This window comes from Trichomycterus rosablanca, chromosome 7 (genome assembly GCF_030014385.1).
Source record: "Trichomycterus rosablanca isolate fTriRos1 chromosome 7, fTriRos1.hap1, whole genome shotgun sequence".
NCBI classification, from domain to species: Eukaryota; Metazoa; Chordata; class Actinopteri; order Siluriformes; family Trichomycteridae; genus Trichomycterus; species Trichomycterus rosablanca.
Window position 1 is genome coordinate 12,679,324 of NC_085994.1, and position 12,730 is coordinate 12,692,053.

Consider the following 12,730-nt stretch of genomic DNA (forward strand, 5'->3'; position numbering starts at 1 on the left):
GGCACAGTTCAAGTTTAAAGTACTGTGTAATACAGTAAACAATTCAGGACCCATTGATATATTAAACTGATATTTAAAACTGTTTATGTAACCTTGACACATTTTTCAATATATTGTCTGAATATTGTTTTTCCCATCAAGTTTTCATCAAACATGCCTGTTTTTATATAATATTGTTTATATTTATAAGTGCAGGGTCAAACGTGTGTAAACCTGAAGCAGATACATAGATTGGAAATATATAACATTACAAAAACCAGTGGTAAAAAAGGTGCTTCCCTTTACTACATACAAATCGAGCAGTACATGTTACACTTCACATGCTGGCTAAATTAGTTACAGGGAAAAATAATTGTGATCACTTCGTTGATTCTCTTGCTGTGAGCTTGTTTACGACAGGTGCACGACATCATAGTAACATATATAGAAACAAACCAAATGCTATGTTTAGTAAGTGTCTTATTAAATCGTATGCAGTGACGCTGGATGAGCTATGATGGCGTGTGCTCGCCATCTTTTAATGTATATTATTCTTGGAAAGGTTTGTGTTCCAATTCAGAACAGTAGCGCTTAATTGTGCATATTAAAGCCTAGTCCTAAAAGCATTTACAGGCAATTACCTGTGGCCGGAAAAGAGCTATTGTACTGTTTGTGGCACATACAAACGTTATTGTCCCTTTAGTGAATTTAAATGCACAACACAGAAGCTCGTATTAAATCCCTGCTGCACAAAGGCAGCACGGCACAACACACTCGCACGCAAAGCAGAGCCGAGTTTAAAGGGAAAGCTGATAACTCAGACTTCCTGGCCCTCCCCAAGACCTGCTTATTGTTGTTTTACTCAGTAATAGTTGTAAGTCGGTGTGAACCTGCTATATGAGATGATTTGTCACATTAGTTAAACAGGCTTTTATAAAAGCTTATAATTAGCTTAGTCTAGTTTGGGCTTTCTTTTTCTTTTCCTCCAATTGCTATGGTGTATCCAGGCTTGTAAGCAACAGTGTATTTTTAGATATCTGATACCTCACAATAGGGTGCATTAGCTTGATGTGGGTCCTCGTTCTTTAAGCTTTTAGTGTATAAGACATGTTGTAGAGACGTGAATGGAGACAAAGACAGTTTGGAGTAATTGTGGCAGGCCAGTTTTTCGCCTGTGTGTATATGTGCGCATGGGTTTTAATGAGAGCATGCTTTTCTGAAGCTGCTCACCTGCTGTCTGTAATGAACCCTAAGGGACTTTACTACTGTGCACACCGTTGAGGTAACACACCCACACTCCGATAATATCGCCTGAACCCAGCACCTGCAGTCGATATTTATTTGCTGCCTGTTCTGTAAAAGATTGTGCCGTCACGCATATATGACAGCAATTTCACGCTATTTGAAGCGAATCCCTAGGCTGTTAAATGGGTGAAATCTCATGTATTCTTCTGTTCTTCACAGCCCTGGGTTTCACTGCTATGACATAATAAGTCAGCTCGTGAACTCAGACAGGCTGCAGATCTCTGCACACAATCTGAATAGAAATAAATCAGCCGTGCTAGAATCAGTTTCTCTGCTGTTGGGGTTGATTGAGATGATTTCGTCGGGCCGGGTATAAAGAATGCAGGATTTTAAAAGGAGTCTGTGTAGCGTGTAGTAAGCACCAGCTGTTACAGACAGTGTGTTTGTGTACGGCCACGTTCTGGCTACCCTGATGCGTCATTTTTTTGACATTGTGCATGAATAAACAAAAGCAGAATGATGCTCTCCACCTGGAGTCTCTCCAAGCTTGCAGACACCCACTCGCACTGGTGTACAACTGGTGTACATGGCCCCTCGGTGCATATGCGCCCTGACAATGGATTCAGACAAACAGTCTAAAGCAGGATAGAGGGGAAATGCTCTCTGCAATTCGGACTCTTTTGTGTCCGATATGGTTGAAAGAAAGGAGAAGGAGGGGGAGCGGTGATGTCGTTATTCTGCCTTATGTCAGGTGCTACACAAACACACAGATAGGCACACTGTTTGTTTTGTGCATTGAAAGGGATCCTCCGTAGTGCTCTTTGTGTGCAGGCTTTGGTGGACGGATACACACACACAGTTCCACAGACACATCCATTGGGTGGTTTAAGGTCCGGAGAGGGATGCTGCTCATCCCCAAAGAACCCTAACCACGCGTGCAGCTACCTGAGGGATCAGGGCCGGCACACACGTGCACAAAGCCTGCAGCTGCTAATGAGCTACTGTTGTACACTTTGATGTAATATAATTGCATTACGGTGGGTAAATAAAGGCGGCACGTGTTGTCACAGCATATGCTACCCAGTGTCACAACAGGAACAACAAGCTGGAGATATAAATCCCAGGGGAGCGGAAGGTCTTGCTCTGAACCACAGGAGACCCAATTCCACTCCCCCTCACTTCTTCCCGCCTTTCACACTCACATTTATTCTTTCTTTTTTAATTCTTATGTTGGGTTTTTTAGTGTTTCCATTCACTGAAATTCTGCTTTCTAACATAACCAAGCTGTGTGTATTGTACACTATTCAAATGTGAGCACTGTAAGAGAGTATGCACATACCAGGTGGGGACTCAATCATCACATTTTAAATTGTTTCTATATGATACTAATATTAGTCATGATTTAGCCATAGTTACATTCTTATAGTACTCATGTCAACGTTTAATAAACTTTCATCACCATGGCACGATGGCATTATAGATATAGCTGTCTTACACTGATCAGCCATAACATTAAAACCACCTCCTTGTTTCTACTCTACTGTTTCCATTTACCATATAGAAGCACTTTGTAGTTCTACAATTACTGACTGTAGTCCATTTGCTGGTTCACCTTGTAGATGTAAAGTCAGAGACGATCGCTCATCTATTGCTGCTGTTTGAGTTGGTCATCTTCTATACCTTCTACAGTGGTCACAGGACGCTGCCCACAGGGTGCTGTTGGCTGGATATATTTGGTTGGTGGACTATTCTCAGTCCAGCAGTGACAGTGAGGTGTTTAAAAATTCATACCGGCACAACACACACTAACACACCACCACCATGTCAGCGTCACTGCAGTGCTGAGAATGATCCACCATCTAAATAATACTTGCTCTGTAGTGGTCCTGTGGGGGTCCTGACCATTGAAGAACAGGGTGGAAGCAGGCTAAAAAGATACGTAGAGAAACAGATGGACTTCAGTCAGTAATTGTAGAACTTGAAAGTGCTTGTATATGGTAAGTGGAGCTAATAAAATGGACAGTGAGTGTAGAAACAAGGAGGTGGTCAGTGTATGTCTTAAGTTAGCAGTTCTTGTGTTATCCACAACTACATGTAGCTTCTTTCTAATAATGCAAAAAAAAACAGCAAAATAGGATGTAGGCCACAGCCCCTAATTTAACTGCACTCATAGCTGCACTGCATTTTAGATGCCCCCCTCAATTTTACATTCATTTTATACAACAGCAGCATTTAAATGTGTTCTTCTGATGTAAATAATGAACATACAGCCTAAAACAAGATGCTAACACTTGATGGTGTAGTATTTTGCTGATAGTTTAATGTAAAACTAATGTAATTTATAATAAACTAATATTTAATATAATATCAAATATTCTTGTTTGGGGTAAACATTTTCTGTAGTTTGGCACAGTGATCGCATCACAACAAGCAGTTCCTGGATTCGATTTCCTGCTAAAATGGTCTGGGACCTTTCTGTGTGGAGTTGCCATGTTCTCCCCATGTCTGTGTGGGTTTCCTCCAGGAGCTCTGGTTTCCTCCCACAGTCCTAAGACGTGTAAGTTAGGTGAATCGGAGATACAAAATCATCCATAGAGGTTTTTACGTTAAACTTGAACTGATGAATCAGGTGTAACCTGTAGGGTTCAGTCCTGTCATGAATTGAACCAAAGTGTAAAATATGATGTTAAATACATAAATAAATACATAAATAGTTAATACATTACAGTTTTTACCCATGACTATGAGTCGGTATGTATGATCTGCAATGTTGACACATTCAACGAATGCGTTTTTGATGGGTTCCAGAATGCCCTTGTTTGATTCATGAACTGATGAATTATGTGTAACCTGTAAATACCTGTCCTGTAATGAATGTAACCAAAGTGTAAAACATGATGTTACCAATTGCAACATTGCAAGCAATACTTTCATTACTGGGTCAGACTCCTGTAAAATTCTGTCTGATCTAGTTTTTCTGGATTCGTCCATCCCCAAAATTGGTTTAATAACCTGTTTATTATTACAGATGAAATTTAAACAGGGCAGTTGTAGCCTAGTGGTTAGAGTATTGGGAAGTAAGCAGAAGGTTGCCACTGTTGGGCCCTTGAGCAAGGCCCTTAACCCTCAATTGCTTAGACTGTATAATGTAAGTCGCTTTGGATAAATGTAAATGTAGATGAAGCATTAAAAAGCTTTTATCTGTTTCTAGTTTGACTTATCGTTGTGCCACAAATTTTGCTATATAATAACAGAAAATTGCTGTGAAAATGCTTCTCTCCAGGCCATCCGTCTATCACTGGAGCAAACCTTACCACCAGAGCCTAAGGAAGAAGCAGGAGAGCCGATCAGCAAACTGCGGATTCGGACGCCAAGTGGCCAGTTTTTAGTGAGGCGTTTCCTGGGAAGCTGCAAGTTACAAGTTCTCTTTGACTTTGTGGCATCTAAAGGCTACCCATCAGATGAGTTCAAACTGCTTACCACCTTTCCACGCAGAAATGTAAGTAAACACACACACACACACTTGCAATCTTCCCTCACTTGTTCTTTTGAACATTTCATTTCAGCAATGAGTCCTGTTGTTTGGACTATCAAATGACTTTTACTGAATAGAATGGATGAAGTCTAGCTTTCATTGAGGTACACTATATGGACAAAAGTATTGGGACACCCCTTCTAATGTGTGAATTATAACATTTTTAGGTGTTGCATCTTAAACTGTTGCATTACTTGAAGGAAAAGTAAGTAAAAAGATTGCAAGGTCAGCCATTATAAATCATCACTGGAGCAGAGTGTTGAATTCTGTTCTGAAAGGTTTAACAGTGTCAGTCTGCTAAAGCCAATCACTCAATAAGTATTTTCTCCAATTTAGATCAGTATTACAATTTCCACCTGATAACTAAATCTCTAATTACACATCAGACACCAGTCATAGAGAATGAGGCTAACATGTGCTTCCACACAGATACCTGAAGGCAGCAAAGCATATTTTTGAGCTGTGAACATTGCTGTGTCAGCATGCCTTAGTGAAAGACTCCAATTGCCATCTTGGAATCATATACACAGATGCCCAAGGTTGGCTAGTGCCACATAATTGAAATGGAGGCAGGAATGTCATTAATTATACATAGAAAGCATGGGCAATTAACTCCTAGCCATGTAAACATTTCAGCTGTCCTTCAGTCAGTTATTGACTTAATAAAATATCAACACAACTTAGTAAACTTAGTAAAATCAACACAAAAGGAAAAGAATTAGTGCTTCAGTACTCGATCTGTGTGACTTTAACCACTGTAATCTCTCTTCTGGGTATACGCAAATTTCATCCCATAATACTTGTCCACCTGTGGGGCAGTAATTACAGTACAGACACAGGATAGCACTAAGTGTGTGTACGTGTGCGTTCACATTGTGTGAGAGTGTTACCGCTCAGCAGGAAAAATAGAGTGTATAATTGGCTAGTTAATTCCACCATGTGGCTAGAGTTTGTTGCTGGTCTTAAATCCCTCAGTGTTGGTGGATGCGCGCTCGGGCATGTGTTCCTCTACTGTAGGACTCTACAAATACTTGTACACCTGCACATTAATTAAAATCTCTAATTAGTATTTTTCATTATTTTTTCTAAACTTCTATTCACAAGTGCATGTGTAATTTGCAGAATATTAATTAGCGTCCTTGATGCAGAAAAGCACACTGGCTACTTAGGATACAGTCAGCACTTTTCTCCTGTGTAAGCCGGTTCTTTGCCGCGCGGTCATTAGAGAGCTGGGTGTGCTTGCTCTGCGGCAGGTAGATAACGAGCGCTGCCCTTAACGACCTGACTAATTAACAGCATGGAAACAGAAATGGGCTTTCCATTAATCAGAAGAAGTGTGCAGGCCTGCCCAGACAGCATGCCATCCGAGCCCATGGGGACAAGAAGGACAGTCGCTGCAGAAAAACACACTCATTTAGAAAACACACCAATAAACACTCTCCTCACACACACAATCACTTATTAACACTATCAACAAAAACAGTGCATTAAAAAAGTATTCAACCCCCATACTATGTTTATTTTGTTGTCTTCGTGCGCACAGTTCAGATATTCCCAGTTGATTCATTAAAATGTGTAAAAAAAAAAAAAAAAAAGACAATTTACCAAAATATAATGAATTAAATAGTGAGATTGAGCCAATATTTATTTCCCTTGTATTAAAAAACAACAACTTTGATCTAACCTTAACATCTTAGCACTAACATACCCTTAAAGCTTTGATAATGCTTAGCAGTATGGGCATGTTTAAGTAGAAAATGAGTAGTACAAAAGGACCTTGGATTAAAAACTTGGGAAGGAAGGAAGGAAAACAGTCTTTTTATCAAGACAGTGACCCATAGTGTCCTACCAATGCAATGCTGAAGTGGTTTAAATAAACGAAAATGACAAGTTACCTCATTGGTTCTAATGTCAACCTGTTTGAAGTTGCCCTGCACCAGTGTTCTCAAAGTAACCTGGAGGAATATAGAGCAATTCTTTATGATTTTGTTCTGAATAAATTACTTATTTATCAAAAGACTAGGTAGGTACCTCAACCCAGTTCTGATTAAGGGTAAATAGTTCTGAAATGTTGTTTTTTCTTGATTGAGAAAATTGGTGACTCAGAAATAAAACGTTTTACCATAAGCACTAAAAGTAAACCATGAAAAATGTCACCGAGGCTTTTGTTTACTAACCAGCAGTGTTGTGTGATAAAAGTATCCAGCACTAGTGAGTTTGCAGAAACTGGCAGTGTTTCTCAGCGTGAACACAGTGCCCAAATGTAATCCTTGCTCCCTCTCTCTCCTTCCTTCTTACTTTCTCTTTTTTTCCCTTTCCTAATTAAAATCGTCTCCTCCACAGCCTCACCATCCTTCCCTTAGGATTAGAACATGCAGCACTATTGCATTTGTAATTCAGCACAAATGTTTAAACTTCATCTCTCCTATTTCTCTCACTCCCTCTGTCTCCTCTCCACACCCGAAACCAAGTTGATTGCCTGCAACAAGAGAGTGAATAAACAGAAGGGTTATGAGAGGGAGGGAGGCTGGACGAGCGAGCGAGCGAGCCGAATGCTGTTGTCTCTCTAGCTATTCGTGCTGCAGGGAGGCTTGTGCTTTGTCAGGTCGTGTTTGTTCTCTCCTTCTCTTCAAGCACCTGCCTTGTTGGGGAAAACTGAAGGAGGGATTAGCACTAGCTTCTGCATACTCCATTTTATTCATATGCTCTTTAATGCAATGCCAGAGATCCATAGGTCATCACAATCAATTCATACTGTTCTTATTAGCATGGCACAGCCGTCTCGAGCAGGGACGCTCAACCTCGTTTGTCAGCTGAACCCCTTCAACATAAATGAACAACCTTAAGTACCTCTTCAGATATTAAAGTAGGCTAAAGTTAAGTGAATCGTTTGTTAAAAAGGGTACTTATTAATCAATATTAATGTACATTATTACTATTTTGCAACAAAGTTTAGCAACTAAATTTTCTTTAAATATTGAATTGCTATTAAGAAGTTGTAAATCTCACATGATTTATTTAGCAATTGGATGTTTTGAGGTTGTTTTTGCCCCCCGATTGCATTGTTTCAATTTTAATATACCAAATTCCTTGAACACTTTAATATTAACTACCACTTGCACGACTCCCTTGCTAGCTGAGGGGTCACCAGGATGGCTCACACATCCTTCAACACACAAAACATCTGGCCACTAATTTACACCAGTTTTCAGTGGATTCTTACACAAAGGCCTGAAATGTGAAGATGTGTATTGTTCCACCATTCGTATTCCTCCACAATACAGCAGAAGAAGATAAGGAGGTGATTTTCCATACATGCTTTCTCTCCTTCCAACACCAGGCCCAACCTGACCGGTGACACTGCAGAGACTAGTAGAGTAATACTCAAAAGGTTACTAGTTCAAGCCCCACCACTGCCAAATTGCCACTGTTGGCTCCCTGAACCCAAGATCTTGAATCATCTGTTGCTTAAATGATATCCAGTTATGATTGTAATACAAGCATCTGCTAAATGCAGTGATAGCTTTGTGGTTAAGGTACTGGAGTAGTGATCAGAAGGCTGCTGGTTCAAGCCCCACCTCTGCCACGTCGCCAGTGTTAGGCCCATGAGCTCATTGCTTGCAATGTGTCAATCACCACTGTAAGTCACTTTGGATAAAAGCATTTCCGTCACTATTTATATGCAAGCTCATAAACAAACACCTTTAACAAAGATATAGATTGTAGAGAATCTGCCATCTCTATGATACCAACAGCATTCAAGTTTTTAGATTTATGCTGACATGGTTATGTGTACAGTGATGCTGCTGCTTTTTTATTTTGATGTCTTATATGTTTTGCATCTCTGATGTTGGTATGGATTTCTGTTTGTCTGTTTGGATTGGCCCTTCGCCTGTCATGTGTAGAGCCTTTCTGTCAGCAGTGCTAAAGTCTAGCCAGGAGGCAGGGCTGTGAGCACTGCCAGGGAATGACTTCTCTTCCTGTGACCCCCGCTTTAGCCCTGCACCAGCTTCAGCTAACACTAACACCCCTGCTACCCTCCTGCAGCATGATAATGATCCCCCACTGCTTTTCTAATTGGCCAAATAAACACTTCACAACACACTGCTAAGTCAGACCTGGCTATTGGGTTTTAATTAATGGTGCAGGGCTCTAAATGGCTTCATTACAAACACGTTGTTTCAGCTGCACTTTTTCCCTGTTTCGAAGCCAATATATTGCTTGTGTCGTGTTTATTTACCCTGACTCCTCGCAGTGTATGGGCCAGTCCTTTTGATTGCCACTAATGAACTGCAATATTTATTTGACTGCCTTTTGAAGTGCTGATGTGGAGCTAAACAAAGGCAGAACTGCATCACTAAGAGCTCAGCTGCCGAGTTCATTGTTAATTTAGTTTAAATGTTTTGTGCACTTCATCTGTGCCATTCTAATTTAGTTGAATTTTTTTTGTCTCCCTTTGCTTGGTTTGCTCCGTTGATTCGTCTTCATAACATCCACCTGCTTTATTGTGCAGGCTGCGCATTGTGATTTTAATTAGTTTGTGCCATTGTATTGACTTTGGTAATCCTTAAACATTCTTTTACTAAAATTAATTTTGTGACTCTGGCAGCTGCTGTTAATGTTAGCAAATCCTGCTTCTTTAGGTGAGTGACATCATTGCTTACCAGAACTGCTTAACAGGTTCGGTTAGAGTGAGTATTTAAAGAAAACATCCATCCCAAAACACATTTATCATAATTATATAAAACTTTTTTTTATGTACATTGTGTTTCTGTAGTTAGTTTGTGATTTTTATTTGAATAAAATTATAATATTATAATTATTGTGATATGTTACACAGTGTTACAAAACATCAATGATAATTTCATTACACTGGGTTTAACACTGTGCTAGATTAAAAGTTTTAGAAACATTACATTTAAATGACATAGTTGAGTTGAACGAGTGGGCAATTTTGCTGGTTTGTTGATTTTAGTGTATAGTAAACTATTATGTTTTCATTTAAAAAAAAAATTAAGAATAAACAAAAGTCCAACAACATATGTGATTAACAGTTATATTATTTTTATACATATATTTGTTAGAATGCTGCCAAATTTAATGCATTATTTTACATGACCAGAAAAAAATAATTGAAGTATGTTTTATATAGTTACTTTTTTATATACAACCTCAATTTCTGGAAAAAGCTGGAATATTTTGCAAAATGCAATAAAAACAAGAATCAGTGGTTTGTTAATCTTAGAGATCATAAAGGGCAAGGATGGTGATCACTGTTGAATGTGCCCTCAGAAAATATTAAATGGAGGGAGGGAGGGAGGGAGGGATGGATGGATAGATGGATAGATAGATATTGGTCTCCAGTATTGCATTAGAAACTGTCATGCTTCTTTGACAAACAGCCACATGGGTTCACAAGTACTTCGGAAAACTGTTGTCACTTAACACAGTCCGTTGCTGGGTCAAGAAATGCAACCGGAAACTTTATGCCAAGAGAAAGCCATACAGCAATTCTATGCAGAAAAGCCACTAAGTTCTTTAAGCCTGAGCTCATTTCAGATCAGCTGAAAGATGGTGAAAACATGCTGTGGTCAGGATTCCACATTTTAGCTCGTCTCAGCGAGGGTGCGATAGCCAGCGTCTTTCATGGTTTGGGGTGCATCAGTGCCCATCAGCGGGTGATTTGTGTATGTGTGAAGGTACCATTGATGCTGAGAGTTATAATAGTATTTACCAGTGACATATGCTGCCAACAAGGCAACATATCCTCACAGGAAGTCCATGGTTATTTTAGCAAGATGATGCCAGGCCTTATTCTAAATGTAGTACCAAACATGGCTTGTGCTTAATTGGCCTTCCTACAGTACAGATCTGTCTCCTATTGAAAATTCATAGTGCTTAATGATGAGGAGAATCAGATGACCACAGACATTTGAGCAGCTGAAGTTTTGCCCTAAGCAGGAATGAAGAAAAATTTAATTTGCCAAATTGCAACTGCAAAAAAATATATAATTATTATGAAAAATGTAGTAGCCCACATTTGACTAAAAGCACGTGTTAAACCCTAATTATACCGCATACGGCTCAAAGCCTTAGGACATCGAGACTCTTCTCTAAACTTTGATGACTAAAGACCCAAGTGCATAACTGAACACTATCTTTGCACTTATTTGTAGTTAATAATAATAAATACTTAATCCACTTACCTAGGGATACTTGACCACGTTTTGTTGTTTGTCCAAATTCTACCTTCTAACAGGGTTTAGTTATATTTACTCAGACTGTTGCCTGTTTGTACTATTGTGAGGAAATGTCTACCGAAAAAAAACTACAAAACACTTCCGTATGTTGATCTGGATAGTACTGTCTGCTAAACACTGTAAATGTACATTTTTACTCATGCAATGATTCAGTAAAACTTTGCTCATGTTAAGCATATGTTCAAACATAAAAGCACTAATATTAGTTCTTATATCAGCACTTAATATTAATTGGTAAGGATCACAGCCTTAAGCTTCTAGCTTAATCCATATTTAGTTTTGAATTAAACATTCATGTTACACAGCTGCCAATTCATCAAGCTAACACTTGCTAAATAACTTAGTTGGCATACTTTTTGAAGATGCTATTTAAGCTCAAATTTGGGTCAAGTCAGTTTCTGCTTTAAAGTTGACTCTCAATTCTCAACGGCTGCTGTTCAGAGAGCCAGTTAAGACAAGGTGACGTTAATACATACATGCAAATGTCAATGACTGGTTGTGAGTAAAAGAAAAAGACCAACATGTATATGAGAGACATCACAACATGTCACACATAATTAAATATTAATGTCTAAGTCATTAAGCTGACGGAGGGAAATGTTTAATCTGATATCTCTATATTTTGTGTTTAGATTCTAGCTAGGCCTTGTTTAAAGATTTTACAGCCTACGCAGTAAAATTAGCAGCACTAAATTAGCTCCTACAAAGCTGAACCTAATTAAACTCTGTTGCTGTTAATTGAACCCTGTAGGAGACTGATTTCACTCTGCACTTTAACCCAGACCTATACTGATCCTGTACCTGACAGGGAATGTAAAGGATTATTTTTCTTCTCTTTGTCTTGCTTTTTCTGTCAGTTTTTGTGGTCACCTGGGTGGCTGTCTTTCTTGTTTTTGTTGGCCTGTGTGGGCCCATTTAGGATGAGTTTGTTAAAGGTTTAGTGGGATTACCTGCCATCATCATCATCCGAGTCTAAAGAAAACAGCCACCAGCCATCCAAAACTCTTCACTCACACAGCCACTTCTTTCCTTTTAATGACCCTTCACAGGATTACTGAGAGATGAAGCAGCCCGACCTGAAATAAGCTCATTTCATATGTTTGCTCTGTGTGCAAGTGTTTGGGTGTGGGTGTAAGTTTGTGCGCTACACTGGCACCATCATTGTTACCTAGATTAGTCTGATATTATTGAAGGGCAGGCAGAGCGTTCTGGCAAAACAAACAAGTGATGCAGATAGAGAGAATCAGGGCGAGAGACGCACAGGTACAGGGGAGGAAAGCAACAGATTTGTTTGTTGACAGATGCTTCTGCTCTTATGCTCTGTTAATTGGATAACAATGTAAACAATCACCCATGGCATCTGTCCCCTTGCCATAGAGCGACACCTTGTTTCTCTCATTTTCTCTATTAAAGAGAACAGTCATCAAAACAGAGCAGCACCAGTGCCACCCTGCACCCTCATTTGCTTTCACCTGATGCTGGGGTGTTATTGCAGCATTTCAGGTTCATTTACATAGCAAGCGTTTGTTAAGTGGTACGCAGTAGGAGGGAGATAATGTGTACAATGCAGTTTCTACAGTGCCATCTTGTTTGTCTATCTCCAACTCTCTCTTCTCCCCCCATTGCCCCATCGCCAGCCTGTCCTGGTGTTGTCTCTCTCAGCTTCTGTTGTTGAGTGCCACCTCCTCCTAGTGTTGCGCTGCACCCTCAG

At 39.6% G+C, this 12,730-nt stretch overlaps 1 protein-coding gene across 1 annotated transcript in view; it reads left to right on the plus strand.

The window, feature by feature from the left end:
- The window catches only part of faf1 (Fas (TNFRSF6) associated factor 1), a 129,903-nt gene that overhangs the window by 107,360 nt on the left and 9,813 nt on the right, over window positions 1-12,730 (plus strand). Inside the window, exon 18 of the mRNA XM_062998417.1 lies at window positions 4,508-4,723. Within this exon, the coding sequence (XP_062854487.1) occupies window positions 4,508-4,723 (216 nt within the window). The remainder of the gene's footprint in view (window positions 1-4,507; window positions 4,724-12,730) is intronic.